The following is a 24,659-nucleotide window of genomic DNA, read 5'->3' on the forward strand; positions in this document are numbered from 1 at the left end:
TGTGGGCTGGTTAGGCCAGGCACAGTGGGGCAGGCCTGTAATCCCAGCACTTTGGGAGGCCAAGGTGGGTGGATCCCTGGAGACCAGGAGTTCAAGACCAGCCTGGGCAACATAACAAGACTCCGCCTGTACAAAAAATAATTAGCCATGCATGGTGACACACACCTGTGGTCCCAGCTACTCAGGAGGCTGAGGTGGGAGGATCACTTGAGCCTGGGAGGTTGAGGCTGCAGTGAGCCCTGATTGCACCACTGCACTCCAGCCTGGGTGACAGAGCGAGACCCTGGTTCAAAAAAAAAGAAAAATCCATTGTATCAGGAAGGGAGAGTGGGAACTCTCAGGCACAAGCTGAAGCTGATGTCCACAGGTGGAATTTCTTCATCCGAGAAGTCTCTGATCTGCTTTTTAAAACATTCAGCTGATTGAATCAGGCCCACCTAGAACAAGAAGGATAATCCCTCCCACTTACAGCCAACTGATTATGGATTTTAATCACATCTAGAAAGAACCTCCACAGCGCCTTCCCTTTCTAGTTCTCCCCAGAGTCGGGAGAAGCTGGGTTGAGAGGGTGAAGAGAAAAAACAAACCTTCATGGCAACCTCTAGGTTAGTGTCTGAATAACTGCGGATCCTGCCTAGCCAAGCTGACACGTAAACGTGACCACCAGGGTCCACCCCTCGTCAACCTGGCACCTGTCTGTTTGTCAGGACTGCCGTAACAAAATACCACCGGCTGTGTGGCTTAAATGACAGATGTTTACTTCTCACCATTCTGGAGGCTAGAAAGACCAAGATCCAGATTCTGGCAGGGTTCTGTTTCTGGTGTAGCCTGCTTTCCGGCCTTAAATAGGGCCAGTATTTCACTGTGCATTCACATGGGACACAGAGGGAGAGAGAGATCCCTGGTATCTCTTCCCTTTATAAGGAAGGCTGGGCACAGTGGCTCATGCCTGTAATCCCAGCACTTTGGGAGGATGTGGTGGGCGGATTGCTTGAATCCAGAGTTTGAGACCAGCATGGGTAACATGGTGAAACCCTGGCTCTAAAAAATACAACAAATTGGCCAGGCATGGTAGGGCATACCTCTAGTCCTAGCTACTCAAGAGGCTGAGGTGGGAGGGACCACCTGGGCCCGGGAGGTTGAGGCTGCAGTGAGCCGGGATCGTGCCACTGCACTCCAGCCTGGGTGAGGGAACACAATTCTGTCACAAAAAAAAAAAAAAAAAAAGATCAGCAGTCCCATTGGATTACAGCCACATTCTTTCGGCTTCAATTAACCTTAATTACCTCCATAAAGGCACCATCTCCAAATATAGGGGGAGACACAGACATTTTAGTCCATAACAGCACCCATACATGTCTCCTTAAATCATAGATTAAAAACATACAATTTTTTTTTTTTTTTTTTTGAGACAGCATCTTACTCTGTTGCCCAGGCTTGAGTGCATGGTGGGATCTTGGCACACGGCAACCTCCACTTCCCAGGCTCAAGCGATTCTCTGCTTTAGCCTCCCGCGTAGCTGGGATTATAGGCGCGTGCCACTACCGCCTGGCTGATTTTTGTATTTCTGGTAGAGATGGAGTTTCACCACATTGGCCAGGCTGGTCTTGAACTCCTGACCTCAAATGATCCACCCGCCTCAGCCTCCCACAGTGCTGGGATTACACAGTGTGAGCCACTGCGCCCGGCCAAAACATACAATTCTTTAAGTCAAGGTGTCTCAAGGTTCAGCCCAAGTGTCAAGATCTATAAGTCCTCTGTCCCTCTTACTCATGCTTCTGAGTGAGAATGTTGAAACTGGGGCTCTGCCTACAGATGAACGCCATGTACCTGCATTGGCTATGAGGATACACGACAGGTGAGGACCATCCATTCCTTCATGAGACCCTGTGCCTCCATTTTTATTTTTTTGTGAGACAGTCTCACTCTGTCACACAGGCTGGAGTGCAGTGGCGTGATCTTGACTCACTGCAGCCTCCGCCTCCCGGTTCAAGCAATTCTTCTGCCTCATCCTCCCAAATAGCTGAGATTACAGTGCGTGCCACCACTCCTGGCTAATTTTTGTATTTTTATGTCTTTTTGTTTGTTTGTTTGAGATGGAGTCTCACTCTGTCACCCAGGCTGGAGTGCAGTGGCATGATCTCAGCTCACTGCAACCTCTGCCTCCCGGGTTCAAGCAATTCTCCTGCCTCAGCTTCCTGAGTAGCTGGGATTATAGGCATATGCCACCACGCCCGGCTAATTTTTTTGTATTTCAAGTAGAGACGGGGTTTCACCTTGTTGGTCAGGCTGGTCTCAAATTCCTGACCTTGTGATCCACCTGCCTCAGCCTCCCAAAGTGCTGGGATTACAGGTGTGAGCCACCATGCCTGGCTAATTTTTGTATTTTTAGTAGAGACAGCGTTTCACCTTATTGGCCAGGCTGGTCTCAAACTCCTGTCCTCAAGTAATCCACCCGCCTCAGCCTTCCCAAGTACTGGGATTACAGGCATAAGCCACTGCGCCAGGCCCCAAGCACCTCCATTTTTATACAATGTGCCCTGCCATTAGAGGCATATTCTCTGATGTTCCATTGGGTATTAGGTCTGAGGTAGCATCTGCAGCTCCATGGCTGCCACGCTTGTACAGAAATCCAGATTCTGGGCCGGGTGTGGTGGCTCACATGTATAATCCCAGCACGTTGGGAGGCTAAGGCAGACAGATCATAAGGTCAGGAGTTCGAGACCAGCCTGGCCAACAGGGTGAAACCCCATCTCTACTAAAAATACAAAACTTAGCTGGGCATGTTGGCGGGCGCCTGTAATCCCAGCTACTCGGGAGGCTGAGGCAGGAAAATCATTTGAACCTGGGAGGCGGAGGTTGCAGTGAGCAGAGATTGTGCCATTGCATTCCAGCCTGGGCAACAGGGCAAAACTCCGTCTCAAAAAGAAAAAAAGAAATCCAGATTCTCCAGTATCCTATGTTTCAGAGCATCATGCAGTCCTAAGTGTACTTGTGTTATTTAAGGACTCTAGACCTGGAGAAACTGATTCAGTGCATTCAAACTCTTAAAAATATTGCCATCGTCCACACACCATATCCACCTCTCACGGTCTCAGCGTATCCAGTCTGTCATGCTACAGCCCTGGTGTCATCCAGTCCTAATGGGTTCTCAGCACAGACTTCATTGGCCGCATCACAGATGATGGTCCCAGTTCCTGTGGTGTCAAGAGAAGCCCAAATCACTGCATTCCGACGGGAGGTTAACTGTACCCTGAGACTCATTCCGGGAGTTACAGATTCTGAAATTCTGGGAAGCCTATGAGCGATTCAAGGCCAAAACTGGGAAATGGTTCCTGTATGCGAAGACCATTTGCCCTGCGGAAGCTCTTCTTGCAGGGACATGGTTCTCCAAGCTTGCCTTCATGATGACAGCCTGCGGCCAAGACAGTGCCTGCAATGAAGTATGGAGCTGGAAAGCCCAGAGCAGGCGGGTCCAGGAAGGGCGTGCAAAGGCTGGAGGCACATCCTTCCCTCCAGAATGGAAAGCGATCCTAGAATCGTCTGGAATCACTGGAGATGTGTTAGAGCACGCGTCCAGTGAGAAACGATGACTTGAGCTGATTTCTCCATGGATGAGGATTTTAAAAGATAAAACAGGCAGGCACAGTGGCTCACACCTGTAATCCCAACACTTTGGGAGGCTGAGGTGGGAGGATCGCTTGAGCCCAGGACTTCAAGACCAGCCTGGGCAACACAGCGAGACCCCATCTCTACCAAAAACAAATCAATTATCCGGGCATGGTGGCACTCACCTGTGGTTCCAGCTACTCAGAAGGCTGAGGCAGAAGGATTGCTTGAGCCTGGGAGTTGAAGGCTGCAGTGAGCTATGATTGTGCCATTGTGCTCCAGCCTGGGGTACAGGGAGATCCTGTCTCTACGAAATAAAATAAAGACAATAACAAGTCATACTTCTGCCTAGTATGGTACAATGAACCGGAGTACAACTGAAAACTCTTTTTTTTTTTTTTTGATTTTTTTGTTTGTTTTGAGACAGAGTCTCGCTCTGTCGCCCAGCAGGAGTGCGGTGGTGCCATCTCGGCTCACTGCAAGCTTTGCCTCCCAGGTTCAAATGATTCTCCTGGCTCAGCCTCCTGAGTGGCTGGCATTACAGGTATGTGCCACCTCACCCAGCTAAGTTTTGCATTTTTAGTAGAGATGGGGTTTTGCTATGTTGGCTAGCCTGGTCTTGAACTCCTGACCTCAAGTGAACCTCCCACCTTGGCCCCCGAAAGTGCTGGGATTACAGGCATGAGCCACCATGCGTGACACTACTAAGATTTAATCACACTACTTAGGGATCTCCTGGATTCCAGGTCTACAGAGAAAGTGGGGTGTGTGTGGGGGGGGGAGGTGAGCAGACCTGGAGGGGACGATGGTGACCTTAGGGTTGGGGGTGAGGAGAGGATTTTCTCTTGGAAAGTTGGGGCTGAGGAAAGAGAAGAACCAGAGGGGCCTCAGAAAAAGGAAGGTCAGGGCTAGAAGAGGGAACAGGTGTCTCCAGGGAGATGTTCAGGAGTTTTGGGGAGGATGGGAAGGAGGTGCTTACCATAGAGGATTGGAGCTGGGTCACAGCTTTGGAGGGGACTTTTGAGGCGTCCCTTGCTGCAGTGGGAAAAGGTGGGGTACAAGACTGGGGGACAGATGGGGTGACGGCGGGGCTACAAGCGAGAACCAGGGGTGGAGCTTTGGCGGGGACCTTTGAGGTGTCCCTTGTTGGGGTGGGCAAACGTGGGGTGTGGGGCGTGTTCAGAGGCCGAGTGACATATGGGGTGATGCTGGGGGCTACAAGTTGGAACTTGGGGCGGAGCTCTAAGGAGGGGTGGGCCTGGGGGGAGGGGGCTGGTGGACTTATGGGTAGTAGTGCCTTTTGGAGGAGATTGTGCTGGGGGGTGAGGGGACAGGACCAGGTGGGAGGTTGTGTGGAGAGGGCAGAGCTTCTCAAGAAGGGACCTAGGAGGGGCAGACAAGTCCCCTACTCTCTGGCGCCCCCTACAGGCTGCGGGCTGAACTACCACAAGCGCTGCGCCTTCAGCATCCCCAACAACTGCAGCGGGGCCCGCAAACGGCGCCTGTCATCCACGTCTCTGGCCAGTGGTCACTCAGTGCGCCTAGGCACCTCCGAGTCCCTGCCCTGCACGGCTGATGAGCTGGTGAGGGGATGGGGGATGAGACGGCTTGGTGGCTTGGGGGGAGGTGACGGGGCCCAGACCTGGGGGCAATATTCTGACGTGTCCTTTCCATTCTTGCGGATGACAGAGCCGCAGCACCACCGAACTCTTGCCTCGCCGCCCCCCGTCATCCTCCTCCTCCTCTTCTGCCTCATCCTACACGGGCCGCCCTATTGAGCTGGACAAGATGCTGCTCTCCAAGGTCAAGGTGCCACATACCTTCCTCATCCACAGCTACACACGGCCCACCGTTTGCCAGGCTTGCAAGAAACTCCTCAAGGGCCTCTTCCGGCAGGGCCTGCAATGCAAAGGTTAGCCTGCCGGTCCGGGAGGACAGACAGGGTCAGAGCCTTCCCGCAGCCCCAACCTGGGCTTGTGGCGGAGGCTGTACAGGTAGCAGTGCCTTTTGGAGGAGATTGTGCTGGGCGTAGGGGAACAGGACCAGGTGGGAGATTGGGCAGAGAGAGCAGAGCTTCTTAAGAAGGGACCTAGGAGGGGCAAGGTCCCTTCTTGAGGATCTCAAGCCAGGTATTCTGAGCCTTGGGAGCCCAGGGCCTCAGAAGGGGAAAGCCCTGAATCCTGGCATTCTGGGACTTTTGGAATTCTGGAATCCTGGAACCTCAGTTGGGCTGTGTGTGTGTGTGTGTGTGTGTGTGTGTGTGTGTGTGTTTTGGAGACAGGATATTATCTGTCACCCGGGCTGGAGTGCAGTGCCATAATCACAGCTCACTGCAGCTTCAGCCTCCTGAGCTCAAATGATCCTCCTGCCTCAGCCTCCCAAATAGCTAGGACTACAGGTGGTGCCACCACACCCAGCTAATTTTTAAATTTTTTGTAGAGAGAAGGTATCACTATAGTGTCCAGGCTGGTCTTGAACTCCTGGGCTCAAGCAATCCTCCTGCCTCGGCCTCCCAAAGTGCTGGGATTACAGATGTGAGCCACCGCACCCAGTTGAACCTCAGTCTTTAGAACCTTAGAATCCTAGATTCATAAAGTGCTTAGCATGGAATTCTAATGCTGTGGAATCTGAGAATTCTAGAATCAGAATCATAGGATTTAAGAATTCTGAATGATAGAATTCAGCTAAAATAACCACAGAACTTTACACATCTTAGATCTCCTAAGTTTTAGATTCTCAGAACATTATAATTTTGTAACTACAGGGCTGGAGGATGACAGGAACATAGGAGCGTCAAATTTGAGAGTCTTAGACGTCTAGAATCATACAAGCTTAATACTGTTGTGACCTAGAATCCTGGAAATTCTAGACTCCCAGAACTTTGAACTGTCAAATTCAGAATCCAGCCAGGTGTGGTGGCTCATGCATGTAATTGCAGCACTTTGGGAGGCCAAGGTAGGTGGATCAGTTGAGCCCAGGAGTTTAGGACTAGCCTGGGGAAAATGGTTAAACCCTGTCTCTACAAAAACAAAAACAAAACCCCTAAAAATTAGCCAGGTGTGGCAGCATGCATCTGTGCTCCCAGCTACTTGGGACTCTGAGGAGGGAGGATCGCTCGAGCCCAGGACGTTGAGGCTGCAGTGAGCCGTGATTGTGCCACTGCACTCCCACCTGGGTAACAGAGCAAGACCTTGTCTCAAATAGTAATAATAATTCTAGAACCTCAGAAGTGTAGTGTAAACTTAGAAACATCCAACTCAAGAATTTATTGGAACAACCGAATTCTAGAATCTTAGAAGCCTAGAGCTAAAGAAGCATAGAACATCAAATTCTAGAATCTTAGATATATAGAATCCTAGAACCTTGGAATCTGCAGATTCTGAAGTAGAGAAGTCTAGAATTGTTGAGCTGTTGAACTGTCAAATTTTAGAGCTGAGATATATAAAATCCTAAAATCTTGGACATTAAAGGGTCTTACAAGTGTCGAATCATAGATGTCTAGATGTCTAGAAACTTGGACGTCACACTCTGAAGCCCTAGAAATACAGAATCAGGCCGGGGCAGTGGCTCACACCTGTAATCCAGCACTTTGGGAGGCTGAGGTGTGTGGATTGCTTGAGCCCCGGAATTCAAAATCAGCTTGTGCAACATGGAAAGACCCAGTCTCTACAAAAAAATACGAAAGATTAGCTGGGCGTGGTAATGCGTGCCTGTGGTTTCAGCTACTCGGGAGGCTGAGGTGGGAGGATCGCTTGAGCCTGGGAGGCAGAGATGGAAAGGAGCCAAGATTGTGCCGTTGCATTCTCTAGTCTGGGGGACAGAGCCAGACCGTTTCTCAAAAAAGCAAAGAAATATAGAATCATAGAGCCTTCATAAAACAGGTTTTTAGTAAGCTCTAGCATGTTTGATGTGTAGTGTCCTTAGAACCATAGAAATGTTGAACTCTACAGCAATGGTTCTCGACCGGGGACAGTTTTGCTCCTAGGGAGTGTCTGGCAAGGGTTGGCGATGGTTTTGTTTGTGATACTGGGTTAGTGCTACTGGTATCCAGTATGTAGAGGTCAGAGAGGAAGTTAAACATCCTACAGTACACAGAGCAAGTACCCTAAAACAAGGAAGTATCCTGGGTACTGTGTTAGTGGTGTAAGGGCTGAGGAACCCAGCTCTAGGGTATTCAAAGTCTACAGTCACAGCACCATTAGAACTAATTACACACATGCATACACACACAATACACAGACACATACACACACATACACACAGATACATACACACAGATACATACGCACACAGACACACACAGACACATACACAGACACACACACAGACACACACATACACAGACACACAGACACATACACATACAGACACACAGAGACACACACAGACACATAGGCACAGACACACAGATACACAAACACACAGACACAYATACACACAGACACACAGACACACACAGACACACACACACATACACAGAAACACACACAGACACACACACATACACATACACACACACATCACAAGCTGGGTGCAGTGGCTCACACCTTTAATCCCAGCACTTTGGGAGGCCGAGGCAGGTGAATCACCTGAGGTCAGGAGTTCGAGACCAACCTAAACAACATGGTGAAACCCCATTTGTACTAAATACAAAAAAATTAGCTGAGCATGGTGAGGCACACATGTAATCCCAGCTACTCCGGAGGCTGAGGCAGGAGAATCCCTTGAACCTGGGAGGTGGAGGTTGCAGTAAGCTAAGATTGAGCCATTGCACACCAGCCTGGGCAACAAGGTCAAAACCCTGTCTCAAAATAAATAAGTAAATAAAATAAAGAACCAATTACATTCTGGAATTGGAGTATAGATTCATGGAAACTTAGCATTAGCACCTTTAGTTGTAGGGTTTGTTTGTTTTTTTAGATGGAGTCATGCTTTGAGGCTGGAGTGCAGTGGCACGATCTTGGATCACTGCAGCCTCTCTCTCCCGAGTTCAAGTGATTCTCCTGCCTCAGCTTCCCGACTAGCTGGGATTACAGGCACCTGCCACCACATCTGGCTAGTTTTTACATTTTTAGTACAGATGAGGTTGTACCATGTAGGCCAAGATGGTCTGGAACTCCTGACCTCAAATGGTCCAATTGCCCCGCCTCCCAAAGTACTGAGATTACAGGCGGGAGCTACCGCCCCCAGCAGCTGTCGGGATTTTGAGTCCAGCCCTCCCACTTAATCAAGACCCCCGCCATAGTTGGGGAAACTGTGTCTCAGCGTGGGAAAATGACCAGGAAAGGGAGCCAGTGTTCTGACCAAGGCAGCAAGAGTAGACTGTTTTGAGCCTGGGGCTTAGGGGTCAAAGTTCAGGCCTTCCAGGTAACCTGTCTTCCCCTTCTCACCCATCCCATTGTTTCCTGTCCTGCCAGACTGCAAGTTTAACTGTCACAAACGCTGCGCCACCCGTGTCCCTAATGACTGCCTGGGGGAGGCCCTCATCAATGGAGGTGAGAGGCTGGCGGGGGTGCTGGGGAGGAAAGGGGGAGGGGCAGGACTGGGTGGAGGCCCCCCTGATGCCTCCATCCCCGCAGATGTGCCGATGGAGGAGGCCACGGATTTCAGCGAGGCTGACAAGGGCACCCTCATGGATGAGTCGGAGGACGCTGGTGTGATTCCAGGCTCCCATTCGGAGAATGCGCTCCACGCCAGTGAGGAGGAGGAAGGCGAGGGAGGCAAGGCCCAGAGGTACACCCAGAACCCTCCAAGAGACCCTGGGGAAGACCGTCCTGCACAGCGAACCTCAATTTACTTTTTTCTACAATGGGCTGGCATCACCTCATATTTGTAAATTTTCCCAGTTTCTGAGGCAAACCTCTTAAAGTGCTAAAACTTTTTTTAAATAATTTTTTTTTTTTTTTGAGACACGGTCTCGCTCTGTCACCCAGCCTGGAGAGCAATGGTGCAATCTTGACTTCCTCCAGCCTTGAACTCCTGGGCTCAAGTGATCCTGCCACTTAGCCTCCTGAGCAGCTGGGACGACAGGCTCATGCCACGCACACCCAGCTAATTTTTGTATTTTCGTAGAGACAGGGACTACCCTGTGTTGCCTACGGTGGTCTCAGACTCCTGACTCCTGAGCTCCAGATTGCAGTGATACAATCTCAGTTCATTGCAAGCTCTGCCTCCCAGGTTCAAGCAATTCTCCTGCTTCAGCCTCTTGAGTAGCTGGGACTACAGGCGCCTACCACCATACCTGGCTAATTTTTTTTTTTTTTTAAGATGGGTTTCTCCATGATGGCCAGGCTGGTCTCGAACTCCTGACCTCAGGTGATCCACCCACCTCGGCCTCCCAAAGTGCTAGGATTACAGGTGTGAGCCACAGCACCCAGCCTCCTGGCTAATTTTTTGTATGTGTGTTTTTAGTAGAGATGTGGTTCCACCATGTTGGTCAGACCGGTTTCGAACTCCTGACTTCAGGTGATTCCCCCTGCCTTGGCCTCCCAAAGTGCTGGGATTACAGGCATGAGCCACCACACCTGGCCTATATTATTATTATTATTTTTAGTTTTTTAGAGATAGGGGTCTTGCTATGTTGCCCAGGGTGGTCTTGAACTCCTGCACTCAAGCAATCCTCCCACCTCAGCCTCCCAAAGTGCTGGGATTACAGGTGTGCACCACCATGCCCCCAGCCTACAGATTTTTAAACTATACACAGAGTTCATACTTATTCAGCTTCACTGGAATGTGTGCTCAGGTGCGTGAGGGCAAGGATATTTTCTGCCCTCCCAGGTGCCTAGGACAGGGCTGGCTCAGATCAGGTGCTTCCTACTTAGGTGTGGCGTGAATGTTTATTGAAAAAGCTGGGAAGCAGCGTGGTTCACGCAGGCGTTGGAGGCTGAGAGCCCAGATCCCAGCTCTACTGCTTCACTTGCTAGGTACTTCCCTGGTTGCCCTGGTTTTCTCCTGGGGTGATGAGGTACCTACCCTGCAGGGTGACAAAGTTGGTGTAGGGGTAAGGGGGCACCCTCACAGGTGCATCGGAAAATATTAATGAGCACCTGCTGTGTTCTGACTCCAAGCTCACAGCTATGAAAAAAAGAGGTAAGTCTGCCCTCCTGGAGTTGACGGTCTCAGTGGGGAGACAGCTGATAAATGCATCCATAGCATCAGATATTGGTAATGGTGATAAAGAAAAATAAAACAAGAGGAGATGGAGAATGGGAGATGTGCTTACTTAGGATCACTCAAGGAGACCTCGCTGAGGAAGTGGCAGCTGAAGGGAGTGGAGGGTAGGAGCCTTGTGGGGCTCTGGGGGAAGAGGCTTCCTGGCAGAGGCAACAGTAAATGCAAAGGCCCTGGGGAAGAGCCACACGCGTTTTTGTTTTTGTGTTTTAGACGGGGAGTCTTGCTCTGTCACCAGGCTGGAGTGCAGTGGTGCTATCTTGGCTCACTGCAATCTCTGCCTTCTGGGTTCAAGCGGTTCTCCTGCCTCAGGCTCTGGAGTTGCTCGGACTACAGGCGCGCACCACCACGCCCAACTAATTTTTGCATTTTTTGTAGATACGGGGTTTCACCATGTTGACCGGGATGGTCTCGATCTCTTGACCTTGTGATCCGCCTGCCTCAGCCTCCCAAAGTGCTGGGATTACAGGCGTGAGCCACTGCACTCGGCCTAGAGCGAGAATCTTAAAAGCAAAGAAACAAAAAACTCCCGGGGACGTGGCGGGTGGGAGCAGGGGGTATTGGCAAAACAAAAAAACTTCTCCAACTCCCTAGCTTCCCAGAGATGCCCCCTGCGGCCCCAAGCAGCATGGTCATTTTCTGCATGTGACTTGTCACCCCTTCTTCTTCCTTCGCAGCTCCCTGGGGTACATCCCCCTAATGAGGGTGGTGCAATCGGTGCGACACACGACACGGAAATCCAGCAGCACGCTGCGGGAGGGCTGGGTGGTTCATTACAGCAACAAGGACACGCTGGTGAGTGGCTGGGGCAGGGCCAGGTGCAGAGGAGCGAGGGTTGGAAGAGGGACGGCTCAGCTTGAGTGGGCGGGGCTAGGTGGGTGGGGCTGGAGCTGGGCGTGGGCGGGGCCATGCTGGAGGCGGGGCTAGAATTAGGAGTGTGGGTTTTAAGGGTGGGACGAGGGACAGGAGTTAGGGAAGACGCGGGGCTAAAGGCAAGGCGCGGCGTGGGGGGCGGCGGGGAGAGCTAGAGTTAGGGGAGGAGCTTGGCTGGAGGAAGAGGGCTAAGTGGGGGCGAGGCTGGGGTTAGGGTCTGGGGGATGGGCTAGGGTTAAAGCTAGGGGCGGGGCTAGGGTTAGGGCGTGTAGGCGGGGTGGGGTTACATCGTGGGGTAGGTGCTAGGCTTAGGCGTGCACGTGGTGCTCCAGACACCTGGAGCCCCAAACAGCATCACCGGACAGGGACTGGGGAGGAAAGTCTGGCGGTTCACCTGACCCTTCAAACATCTCTGCAGAGAAAGCGGCACTATTGGCGCCTGGACTGCAAGTGCATCACCCTCTTCCAGAACAACACGACCAACAGATACTATAAGGTGAGTCCCCGGGACCTCAGCTCCCCCGGGCTTCCCTCTGTGCCGACAAACTTCTCCACACCTCCTCTTACCCCCTACCCCCAGTTACTCCAGATAGATCCTGCAAATCACGTCCTCCCTGCCTCAGCTCATCAGCAAGTGCTGCTCATCTGATTCTGGCCCCACCACTTTCCAGCGCCGGGCTGCGGTGGGTGGTGGGGAAGGGAGGGAAGGGAATCCGGGCCGGTTCCCTTATTTCTTGGTGCCTCAGGTTTCTTACCTGTAAAATGTCTCAAATGCTAATACCTCAGGGCTGGTGCAGGAATTCAAAGAGCCAATCCACTAAAGCAATCAGCTTAGGGCGTGGTATATGTTAAGCTCCCGGTAATTCTAAGGCTGTTCTCACTATTCCTTTATAATTAATGTATTGCATGATGTGTGCCTATTCATCACTGTCTCCCGTGCCCACACCGTGTCCCAGCCACTGTCTTCCACCTCGATGGTTGCAGCCTGCTCCTTGCAGGGTCCTTGCTTCTGATCTCGAAGCCTCTGTCATTTCCCCCATAGCAGCAGGGGGAGTCTTTATTAAAAGCATTAAGGCCTGGCATGGTGGCTCATGCCTGTAATGCCAGCACTCTGGGAGGCCGAGGAGGGCAGATGACCTGAGGTCGACAGTTCGAGACCAACCTGAATAACATGGAGAAACCCCGTCTTTACTAAAAATACAAAAATTAGCCATGCATGGTGGCAAAAAGCCTGTAATCCCAGCTACTCAGGAAGCTGAGGCAGGAGAATCTCTTGAACTCAGAAGGCAGAGGTTGCATTGAGCCGATATTGTGCCATTGCACTCCAGCCTGGGCAACAAGAGGGAGAATCTATCTCAAAAAAAATAAGGAAAGACAAGAAATCGTCAAAACCCTCCAGTGGCTCCCATTGTTCTTAGAGTAATAAAACCCGGACTCCAGCTGTTACCTGCCCTGGAGTGTCTTCCTTGGATTTTCCATAGCTGGTTTCTTCTCATCTTCCCATTTTGTTCAGATAACACCATCTAAAATGCTGTGCTTGGCCGGGCACAGTGGCTCCTGCCTGTAGTCCCAGCACTTTGGGAGGCCGAGGCGGTGGGGGTGGGAGGATGTCACTGGAGGTCAGGAGTTTGAAACCAGCCTGGCCAACATGGTGAAACCCCATCTCTACTAAAAATACAAAAATTAGGCTGCGCGCGGTGGCTCCCGCCTGTAGTCCCAGCACTTTGGGAGGCCAAGGCGGGGATCACTTGAGGTCAGGAGTTTGAAACCAGCTTGGCCAACATGGTGAAACCCTGTCTATACTAAAAATACAAAAATTAGCTAGCTGTGGTGGCGGGTGCCTGTAATCCCAGCTACTTGGGAGGCGAGGCAGAAGAATGGCTTGAACCTGGGAGGTGGAGGGTGCAGTGAGCTGAGATTGTGCCACTGCACTGTAGCCTGGGCAACAGAGCAAGACTGTCTCAAAAAGTAAAATAAATAAAATGCTGTCCTCACCCCCCATGTGTCCATGTCACCACCTGGTTTTATGGGCTACCTAAGTCATTCATCCTCCCTCCCCCCTTCCTCCTTGGACACGTTTCCTACCCCATGGTCCCTGCGCCTTCTGTCCCACCTGGGTCCCCTCAGCCTCCTTCCTGGTTCACTGTCTCCATCTCATTCTGTTCCATCTGCCCTCTGCACACAAACAGATGATGCTCAGAAGCCTACAGTGGCTCCCTAGGGCCCTTGGACAAAGCCCAGACTCCTCCCCGTGACCTGTGAAGCCCTGCGTGGCCTCATTTCCTTCATTTAGTATCAAACGTTTATTTATTTTGCGATAGGATCTTGCTCTGTCTCCCAGGTGCAGTGGCATGATCATGGCTTACTGCAACCTCTGGCTCCCCAGCTCAAATGATTCTCCCACCTCCCTAGTAGCTGGGATTATAGGCTCTCACCAGCGTGCCTGGCTAATTTTTGCATTTTTTGTAGAGATGGGGGTCTCGCTGTGTTGCCCTGGCTGGTCTCAAACTCCTGGGCTCCAGCGGTCTGCCTGCCTTGGCCTCCCAAAGAGCTGAGATTACAGGCTTGTGGCACCTTGCCTAATTTTTAAATATTTTACAGAGCCAGGGTCTCACTGTGTTGCCCAGGCTGGTCTTTTTTTTTTCTCTCTTAAGGCATTCATTTATTACAGCATTCTCTGATTTCACAGTAGCTTAGAATTCAATTCAGTCTTGACATTTCTCCACTGAGGCCGCTGCCTCAGCATACGACACAACCTCTCCTCCAACACTCAGTGTGACCCGAATCCGAACGGCGAGCCCCAGGGTCAGCCTCTTTGCTTCCCAGGTGAACCAACTAGATGTTGAGGCTGCGTGCTACAAGGTGAGAGCTCCTAACTCAAACTTCCTGGAGAAGGAGGGAAACGTCTGCAACATGCACTTTAGAACAAGTGCTTTTTGCTTATGAAAAGAAACCAGTGAGGCCTCTAAGGATAACGAAAGGGAGTATTTTACAGCGAAGCCCATGATTCGGAGTGAGGAGTCCGGGTGTTGCTCTGCTGCTCCAGGCTGCTCACCCTCTTCTTGCTCCTCCTGTTGGTCCCCTTCCTCAGGCATCACATAAGCCTCCATCTGTGGCATACGGAACGGCTACAGTCCTCCGCAATACCGGGTGGTTTTCCTCCTCATCCCCTGGCAAATCAATTCAATGTTCCGTAGCTTTCCGAAGTAGAAATCCCTGTCTTTCTCCAAGTCTTTAACAGTAAGTTTCAATACGTTGACCAGCTGCTTCAACTCGGCTGCCCCGGCATCACCAGGGCTCTTGCATAGCGCGCCAGGGCCGGCCTGAGGAACCGCAGCAGCGCCGTGCTGAGACGGGCCTCTGGGAGCTGCACTGCCAGAGCTGACAGCAACGAGGGAGGGAGCCGCTGCCGTTCCTTGACCTCGTCTGGCAGCCACAGGGTCATAGTCTTTTCCGTCATAGTTTGCGGCAGAAAACTCCTTGAATCACTGAACGAATTCACAATTGTCCTGAAACATTCCTTTTACTAATTTGTCCATAGGAATTATTTTGTCAACACCCATCCTCTTAAAACCTGCTTGTATTTTGAAGTTCTGGATGTACTCGTGTTCTAGCTTAGCTTGGAATTTCACTTTCTTCAAGGCAATGGAGCCAGGGAACAGCAAGTCCATAAACACAATAGGCAGCCCCTGAGCACAGCTGTGTCAGATTCAACTGCAGAGACTCATTGAGCCAGGCCCGCATGCCACGTGGACTTAGATCATCACCAGTCACTGACGTTGAGTACACGTTCACCGCCAACTTCGGCTCCCGGCAGAACCGCGTCCGCTGCCCACAGCCGGCTCTGGTTCCATCTTCGTCTCGTTCCCCAGGCTGGTCTTGGACTCCTGGGCCATCTGCCCACCTCGGCCTCCCAAAGTGCTGGGAGTACAGGCATGAGCCACCGTGTCCAGCCATCAAACGTTTTCCAAGCTCTTACTGTGTCCAGGCACCACCCCACGTGATGGGGATGCAGCTTAGCCTGGAGCACAGCCTTTCCTCAGGGCCTTTGCACATGCTGTGGTTCACCCACTCCTTGCCAGCTGGCCTCTTCTTACCTTTCTGGTCTCTGCTTCGATATCACTTCTGCCAGTAATTATTATTACTATTATTATTTCTGAGATGGAATCTCGCTCTGTCGCCCAGGCTGGAGTGCAGTGGCACAATCTCGGCTCATTGCAACTACCGTCTCACAGGTTCAGGTGATTCCCCCGCCTCAGCCTCCCAAATAGCTGGGATTACAGGCACGCATCACCATGCCCGGCTAATTTTTGTATTTTCAGTAGAATTGCATGGTCTGCCTGGCATCCTCACCTGTGCTGGTTCCATGTCCTGCAGGAAATCCCACTGTCAGAAATCCTTACGGTGGAGCCCGCCCAGAACTTCAGCCTTGTGCCACCGGGCACCAACCCACACTGCTTTGAGATCATCACTGCCAATGCCACCTACTTCGTGGGCGAGATGCCTGGCGGGGCTCCGGGTGGGCCAAGTGGGCAGGGGGCCGAGGCTGCCCGGGGCTGGGAGACAGCCATCCGCCAGGCCTTGATGCCCGTCATCCTTCAGGATGCACCCAGCGCCCCAGGCCACGCACCCCACAGTAAGTCCCCCCACTTCAGGTCCTTGAGAGAATGGGTCTAGGTGGGCGGGCAGGATGCTGGGGAGTGGAATGGCCAAAGACGGAGGTGGGCTATGGTGGGGTTGAGAATGTGGCTTCTGGACTCAGCAGGCCTGGGTTCAAACTCGTTAATCACACCTGTTAATCCCAGCACTTTGGGAGGCCAAGGCGGGAGGATCACTTGAGGCCAGGAGTTCAAGACCAGCCTGGGCAACATAGCGAGATTCCATCTCTACAAAAAATAAAAACAATTAGCCAGGTGTGGTGGCGCACACCCGTGGTTCTAGGTACTTGGGAGGCTGAGGCAGGAGAATTGCTTGAGCCTGGGAGGCTGAGGGCCTGTAGTGAGTCGTGATCACACCACTGCACTCCAGTCTGGGTGACAGAGCAAGACGCCATCTCCAAAAAAGAGAAAACAACCAAAGTCCACAAAAAAATCTCTGCTAAGCTCCTGGCCTAATATGTGGCCTTGGGCAAGTCACTTCCCCTCTGTGTGAGATGGTGCTGGGGACAGCAGTGGCCAGGACAGCCCAACACCTGCCCTCATGGGGCTTAGAGTTCAGTAGGGCAGAATACCCATCTTCAGAGAGTGATGGTCCAGGGTGGGCAGGGTTGGGACAAGGGAGCCAGGGAGCTGGAGGAGCCCAGAGGGTTACCTAATGGGTTAGGTATCTAGGAGGGCTTCCTCGAGGAGGTGACATCTGAACTGAGACCTGGAGGCGGAGGCGGGGTGAGATGTGGAAAAACAAATGGGAGCTCATTTTAGGCAGAGGCAAAAAGTGGTGAGAGTACCAGGTTCCCACCCTCTGGAGCTTATAATCCAGCATGGGCGACAGACGTTGATCATTAATCCACACAAGCAACGAGTGCGATGCAGAACATTTGTGAGTGTAATCCGGCTTGGTCCTAGGAGTGACGTTTGAGCTGACACTGGAGGATTTAGCTAAGTGTAGGATGAAGGAAAGAGTATTCCTGGCAGAGGAAACAGCATCTACAAAGACCAGGAGGGAGAAGAGAGCCTGCCGTATGTGAGGCCCAGGAGCAAGGCCAGTATGTCGGGAATAGCATGTTAGGGGTTGAAGTCACTGGCAGATGAGGCTCTCAGCCATGCCTTTTGGGCCCTTTAAGGGGTTCAGGTTTCTTCCTGAGGGCACTGGGGAGCAGAGGAGGGACAGCATCACTCTTGTGTCTCCGTAAGATCCCTCTGGCTTCTCTGTGGAAGTGAATAGGAGGGGGCAGGATTGGGGCAAGAGACCAGGGAAAGGGCTGTGGGGTGAGGACCCAGGGTTGGGGGGCGAGCAGGGGCCTAGACCAGGCTGTGGACAGGTGGAAGGGACAGATGTTCAAAGGGCAGAAGGCTCAGGACTACAGAAGTGTCTGGCTCTGGTTGGGTTTGTCGGGGGCGAGCTCAGGGGAAGACGCAGGAGTCAGTCTGCACTTTCCCTCCAAGACTGTGTCCTTCTCTGTATAAAGGGGTCAGTCTGCCTCCCCTGGTGCTGAAGTCCTGGGGTAAAATGCTCAGCAAAATCGTCCGTGACTTCAGCCGCTCAGCACGCCTCATTGACTCCCCCAGCGGCCCTGTGAGGGAGGTCCTTTTATTATTCCCATTTTCTAGATGAGGAAACCAAGGTTCACAGTGACAAGTCACCAGCCTGAAGCTGCACATTGTATTGCACACTAGATTCAAACCTGGGTGGGCCTGACTCCCGAGTCTGCCTTTGCCGGTATGGGTAGAGATAACCCTGAGCCCAGAGTCGTCTCACCTCTGTCTCCCCTCTGTCTCTCCCTCTCCCCAGGACAAGCTTCTCTGAGCATCTCTGTGTCCAACAGTCAGATCCAAGAGAATGTGGTGAGGCTCCTGCCCACCCCTGATGCCCTCCCCTCGCACACTCTCTCCCCAGCTCTCCCATCCCCTCTACTCCCCCTCCCTCATTTCCATTCGCATCCCTGATCTGCCCTGTCTTCACCCTGCAGGACATTGCCACCGTCTACCAGATCTTCCCTGACGAAGTGCTGGGCTCAGGGCAGTTTGGAGTGGTGTATGGAGGTGAGGACACTTCAGAGCCAACCCAGAGGGGGCCTGGGTCTCGGGGAAGCTGTTCTGGCTCCAATCGTTTCTTTCTGGCTCCAACCCTTCCTTTCTGATTTGTCACATGCTCACCTCCTATGTTGATTGTCTTAGAAAGCTAGATCCTGGGTGGACTGGTTGCAGGTTCTTCTTTTTTCTTGTTATTAATAGGAAGGGTAAATTTGGCACTCTGGTCACAGAGGTAGATTTTGATTGAACAGGGAAGGTAGATTCTGCACTCTGATTGGCCACAGAAGGAGAACCTAGATTCTGATTGGATAGGAGGGTAGATTCTGCATTCTGGGGTTGGCCACAGGCTAGATCCTAGATTCTGATTGGATAGGAGGGTAGATTCTGCATTCTGGGGTTGGCCACAGGCTAGATCCTAGAGTTTGATAGGACATGGAGGGAAAATTCTACACTCTTGGAAGTGTAGAATTTGGGTGGAGATGATCCTGTGCCTGGGGTCCTCACACATCTGTCTCTCCCCTGTCCCCGGGACTCTTATGGGCCACACAAAACTCGATGCTGGATTCTGACTGGCTGTAAATCCAGTTCCCCATGTTATAGAGTCTCCTCTTTGGAGCTTTTTTTTTTTCTTTCCCAAGGTGCACCTCTCATGGCTTTTACACATGTCTCCTGGGGCCTTCCAGCTCTGCTCAACTCTGGCTGTCTCCATGGTGGGGGGCAGAGGTCAGCAGAGGTGGGGATGCTCCTGCCACGACTGGGTGGTCTTGCTCTCTCATCTCTCATCTCTCCTACTCCCTGCCCAGGAAAGCACCGGAAGACAGGCCGGGACGTGGCAGTTAAGGTCATTGACAAACTGCGCTTCCCCACCAAGCAAGAGAGCCAGCTCCGGAACGAGGTGGCCATTCTGCAGGTGACCACCAGGGCGCCTTCCCTTTCTCCTCCCTCCTTTCAGGGGCCAGTGGACCCAGGGTAGGGGTGGTCAGGGAAGGCTTCCTGGAGAATGGTATATGCATGTTGAGACGGAAGGGGAGGAGAAGGTGTTCATAGCGGAAGGACCACCCTGTACAAAGGCCTGGTAAAAGGGAGCATGAGGTTTTCTAGGAAGGAGGTACTGGGAGATGAGGCCAGGGACGAAGGTGGAGCCAGACCCTGTGGACTTTCTCCTGAGGGCACTGGGGAGCCATAGAAGGCTTTTGAGCAAGGGAGGGGCAGGATCAGGTGTGTACTTTAGGAAGATCCCTTGACTGCCACCTGGAGGGTGGGTGTGGATCTGGGTGGGAGAGAGGGGTTAGGCCAGGACAGGACTGGGGGCATGGAAGTGGAGGGGGTATGGATTTAAAAGATACAGTCATGCAGAGCTCTCCCCACTTACCTGAGCTCCCCCTCCTCCCTCCTGAAACCCTGGGCTTCCACCAGAATTGCAGGATGTAAAGATCCTCTGGGCTGGGCATGGTGGCTCACACCTGTAATCACAGCACTTTGGGAGGCTGAGGTGGGAGGATCATTTGAGGCCAGAAGTTTGAGACCAGCCTGGCCAACACAGGAAAACCCCATTTCTATATATATTTTTTCTTTTTTTTTTTCTTGAGACAGACTCTCGCTCTGTCGCCTAGGCCGGAGTGCAGTGGCACAATCTTGGCTCACTGCAACCTCTGCCTCCCAGGTTCAAGCAGTTCTCCTGCCTCAGCCTCACGAGTAGCTGGGATTATAGGCACGCACCACCTCGCCCAGCTGAGTTTTATATTTTTATTAGAGACTGGGTTTCACCATCTTGGCCAGGCTGGTCTTGAACTCCTGACTTCAGGTGATCTACCTGCCTCGAACTCCCAATGTGCTGGGATGACAGGCGTGAGACACCGCGCCCAGCCTCCATCTCTATATTTAAAAAGGGAACAAACCCTTCTGGGCACCTGGCAGGTGGGGTGGAGATGGGCCTGTTCTGTCTTGGCCTGTGGGAAGCCTCCTTCCCTCCCCCAGTGCCAACACCCCAGCGACATCGTTCTCCTTGTTTGTCATCCTCCTGCTCCCATACCTGACCGTTTGGGGTCTGAGTCTGTGGACAACCTGGCCCTGACCCTGCGCCCCACCCTGCAGAGCCTGCGGCACCCCGGGATCGTGAACCTGGAGTGCATGTTCGAGACGCCTGAGAAAGTGTTTGTGGTGATGGAGAAGCTGCATGGGGACATGTTGGAGATGATCCTCTCCAGCGAGAAGGGCCGGCTGCCTGAGCGCCTTACCAAGTTCCTCATCACTCAGGTGCGCGAGGCCTGCCAGCTGCCACCCGCCCCTCCCCATCAGGTGTCAGCTTGGAGAGGCCCTGCATGCCTAGGAGGCCAGGCAGACACTGGCGGGAGTCACAGTAGCAGATGAGAGAAACCATAATCAAAAACACAAGCTGAGCACGGTGGCATGTGCCTGTGGTCCCAGCTACTCCGGAGGCTGAGGCAGGAGGATCATTTGATCCCAGGAGTTCTGTGCTGAGCAGACATCCTCATTAAGTTCAGCATCTACGTGGTGACCTCCCAGGAGCCGGGGACCGCCAGGTTGCAAAGCAGCCCAGGATGGAAGCAGAGCAGGTCAAAGCTCTTTAACCTCATCAGTAGTGACAGTGCATCCGTGAAGAGGCACTGTGCTCCGGCCTGGGCAACACAGCAAGACCCTGCCTCTTGAAAAAAAAAAAAATAATAGAGTGACAATAACAATTAAAAATAATAAAGAGTAGGCCAGGTGCGGTAGCTCACGCCTCTAATCCCAGCACTTTGGGAGGCTGAGGCAGGTGGATCATGAGGTCAGGAGTTCGAGACCAGCCTGACCAACGTGGTAAGCTCCTGTCTCTACTAAAAATACAAAAATTAGCAGGGCATGGCGGTGCGCGCCTGTAGTCCCAGCTACTCAGGAGGCTGAGGCAGAAGAATTGCTTGAACCCAAGAGGCAGAGGTTGCAGTGAGCCGAGATTGTACCACTGCACTCCAGCCTGGTGATAGAGGGAGACTCTGTCTCAAAAAAATAATTATTATGGGGCCTGATACAGTGTAATTCCATTAATTCCATGCCTGTAATTCCAGCACTTTGGGAAGCTGAGGTGGGAGGATCACTTGAGCCCAGGAATTCAATGCCAGCCTGGGAGACGGAGATCCTCTTTCATTCATAAGTAAATTTTAATATATATGTTGTATATTAATACACATATAAAATATATAACAATGTTATATATTTATAACCAATATACATACATAATATATATTGTATATTAATACACATATTATATAAAATATATAACAATGTTATATATTTATAACCAATATACATACATAATATATATTAATATATGTGTATATTATATATGTATATATTATAGTATATAAATTTACATATATATAAAATGGGTGAGGTTGAGCATGTTTTCATGTTTATTGGCCTATGCTGTATTATCCTTTGCTGATTTGTCAATGGACTGTTATCTTTTTGAATTGTAGGAGCTCTTTGTATATGAAGGATATTAGATTCTTTTTTTTCCTTCCTAGACATGTTCTGCATTTCTGTGTTTTGGTGGGGGACACATTAGATTCTTATCACTTAGGTTGTTCATTCATTGTTTTTATCCCAGTGTTTGGCTCTTTTATATTTAGCTTTGATTTACCATAGGGTTTTATTTTTTTATTTTTTTTGAGATAGGGTCTCATTCTGTCACCCCGGCTGGAGCGCAGTGGTGTGATCATAGCTCACTACAGCCCCAAACTCCTAGGCTCAAGCGATTCTCCTATCTCCGCTTCCTGAGTTAGCTGGAACAAGAAGTGTGAAACACCACATCCAACTAAGTTTTTTTTGTTGTTTTTGAGACAGTCTCGCTCTGTTGCCTAGGCTGGAGTGCAGTGGCGCAGTCTTGGTTTACTGCAACTTCCACCTCCTGGGTTCAAGCAGTTCTCTGCCTCAGCCTCCTGAGTAGCTAGGATTACAGGCGTCCGCCACCACACTTGGCTAATTTTTTTGTATTTTTAGTAGAGATGGGGTTTCACCATCTTGGCCAGGCTGGTCTTGAACTCCTGACCTCATGATCCACCCACCTCTGCCTCCCAGAGTGCTAGGATTATAGACGTGAGCCACCATGCCCAGCCTAATTTTTTTTTTTTTTAATGTTTCTGTAGAGACAGCATCTCTTCATGTTGCCCGGGCAGGTCTTGAACTCCTGGGCTCAAGCAATCCGCTCATCTCAGCCTCCTGAGTTAGCTGGAACCACAGGCATGAGCCATCACACCTGGCTAATTTTTTTTTAAATGTATTTTGAGAGACAGGGTCTTGCCATGTTGCCCAGGCTGGTCTTGAACTCCTGGACTCAAGTGGTCCTCTTGCCGCAGCCTCCCAAAGTGCTGGGTTACAGGCGTAAGCCACTGCATCCGGCCTGCCATAGAACTGAACTTGTACGATGTTAAATGTCCCTTTTTGTGGTTTGTGTGTTTCACATCCTTCCTAGAAAGGCCTTCCCCTCTAGTTGGTACCTTGCCTCCTCCTGAGACATCTCTGTTGGTCTCAGAGCCATCGTTGCTGGGCTTCCTTTACCCTGGCCCAGCACCCTTATCCCCTCAGGCAGTGTGTCTGTGTTTGTCAGGCTGGCTTATGGGGTGGGGACAGAAACCCACTGGTGCAGCCTCAGCCAGACTTTATTATTTATTTTTGAGGCAAACTCTTGCTTTGGTACCCAGGCTGGAGTGCAGTGACACGATTTCAGCTCACTGCACCCTCGACTCCTGAGTTCCAGCCTCCCAAGTAGCTGGGATTACAGGTGTGTGCCACCATGCCTGGCTAATTTTTTTAGTTTGAGTAGAGATGGGGTTTTACCATGTTGCCAAGGCTGGTCTGGAACTCCTAACCTCAAGCGATCCTCCCATCTCAGCCTCCCAAAGTGCTGGGATTACGGGCATGAGCCATCATGCCCAGTCGTATCCACACGTTAGGTGTGGAGAGGAATCACGGTTCTCACAGATGACGGCTTTTAGCAGCTGAAGGGGTTTCTCTTTCTGGTCTTCTGTCTCTTCCTTCCTTTTTGCCTGCTCGCTCTTCGTTGTTTCTCTCTGCAGATTTCTGCTTTCTGGGCTCTTGCCTGCCCACACTCGGGCCCTGTGCCAAGCCCTTTACTTCATGAGCTTATCTAGGCCTCACCACCATCCTGTGAGGTAGGTGTTACTATAACCCCCATTGTATAGATGAGGAAACTGAGGCTCGGGGAGGTAGTGGTCTCTCCCTCGAGGTCTCAGCCGAGCAGCTGTCCAGCCAAGATTTGAGTCTGGGTCTATCTAGCTTCCAACCCGCCCTCTTTGTTCATGGGAACCGGGAGAAGATATCTGACAAAATCTGGAGATGGGCCGGGCACGGGGGCTCAGGCCTGGAATCCCAGCACTTTCGGAGGCTGAGGCAGGTGGATCGCCTGAGGTCGGCGGTTTGAGACCAGCCTGGCCAATGTGGTGAAGACCGGTCTCTATTTAAAAAAAAAAAAAAAAAAAAAAAGTAAAAAGAAACAGTTGAAATTTTTTTTTTTTTTTGAGACAGAGTCTCGCTCTATCGTCAGGCTAGAGTGCAATGGCGCGATCTCGGCTCACTGCAACCTCCGCCTCCCGGGTTCAGGCAATTCTCCTGCCTCAGCCTCCTGAGTAGCTGGGATTACAGGCACGCGCCACCATGCCCAGCTAATGTTTTTTGTATTTTTAGTAGAGACGGGGTTTCACCACGTTGACCAGGATGGTCTCGATCTCTTGACCTCGTGATCCACCCGCCTCAGCCTCCCAAAGTGCTGGGATTACAGGCTTGAGCCACCGCGCCCGGCTAGAGTTCTACCTTTCTTACTGACCCCACATGCTCCCCTCAGATCCTGGTGGCTTTGAGACACCTTCACTTCAAGAACATCGTCCACTGCGACTTGAAACCAGAAAATGTGTTGCTGGCATCAGCTGACCCGTTTCCTCAGGTCAGTTATGTCCCCTCTTGATGTGGGAAAATCCAGGCAATACTGATGGCTGGGGTCGGGGTGGGGAGGGGGATTATACTAATCAAGATGTGGGGGCCAGGTACAGTGGCTCTTGCCTGTAATCAGCATTTCGGGAGGCTGAGACAGGAGGATCACTTGAGCCCAAGAGTTCAAGACCAGCCTGGGAAACAGAGGAGACCTCATCTGTACAAAAAATGAAAAAAATTAGCCGGGCGTGATGGCATACGCCTATAGTTCCAGCTACTTGGGAGGCTGAGGTGAGAGGACTGCTTGAGCCCAGGAGTTGGTGGCTGCAGTGAGCTATGATCGTGCCACTGCACTCCAGCCTGAGTGAC

The 24,659-nt window shown here is 51.5% G+C and overlaps 1 protein-coding gene and 1 long non-coding RNA gene across 4 annotated transcripts in view; one reads left to right on the forward strand and one right to left on the reverse strand.

The window, feature by feature from the left end:
• Positions 1–24,659, forward strand: part of PRKD2 (protein kinase D2) — a 35,055-nt gene that overhangs the window by 5,526 nt on the left and 4,870 nt on the right. For all 3 annotated transcript variants that reach the window (XM_032262556.1, XM_032262555.1, XM_032262557.1), the window contains 12 exons: positions 5,038–5,192; positions 5,299–5,521; positions 9,027–9,104; positions 9,189–9,342; positions 11,457–11,574; positions 12,071–12,148; positions 16,030–16,288; positions 18,103–18,155; positions 18,281–18,353; positions 19,148–19,254; positions 20,439–20,600; positions 24,205–24,303. In XM_032262556.1, the coding sequence (XP_032118447.1) occupies positions 5,038–5,192; positions 5,299–5,521; positions 9,027–9,104; positions 9,189–9,342; positions 11,457–11,574; positions 12,071–12,148; positions 16,030–16,288; positions 18,103–18,155; positions 18,281–18,353; positions 19,148–19,254; positions 20,439–20,600; positions 24,205–24,303 (1,559 nt within the window). The remainder of the gene's footprint in view (positions 1–5,037; positions 5,193–5,298; positions 5,522–9,026; positions 9,105–9,188; positions 9,343–11,456; positions 11,575–12,070; positions 12,149–16,029; positions 16,289–18,102; positions 18,156–18,280; positions 18,354–19,147; positions 19,255–20,438; positions 20,601–24,204; positions 24,304–24,659) is intronic.
• On the reverse strand, positions 14,290–15,498 carry LOC116539560. Its single transcript, XR_004264114.1, has 2 exons — positions 15,039–15,498; positions 14,290–14,918 (listed from the first exon to the last, which is right to left on the reverse strand). It is a non-coding gene; the product is annotated as an uncharacterized LOC116539560 (long non-coding RNA).

Source organism: Sapajus apella, unplaced genomic scaffold (assembly GCF_009761245.1).
Source record: "Sapajus apella isolate SASKATOON/1434 unplaced genomic scaffold, GSC_monkey_1.0 scaffold130, whole genome shotgun sequence".
Lineage (NCBI taxonomy): Eukaryota > Metazoa > Chordata > Mammalia > Primates > Cebidae > Sapajus > Sapajus apella.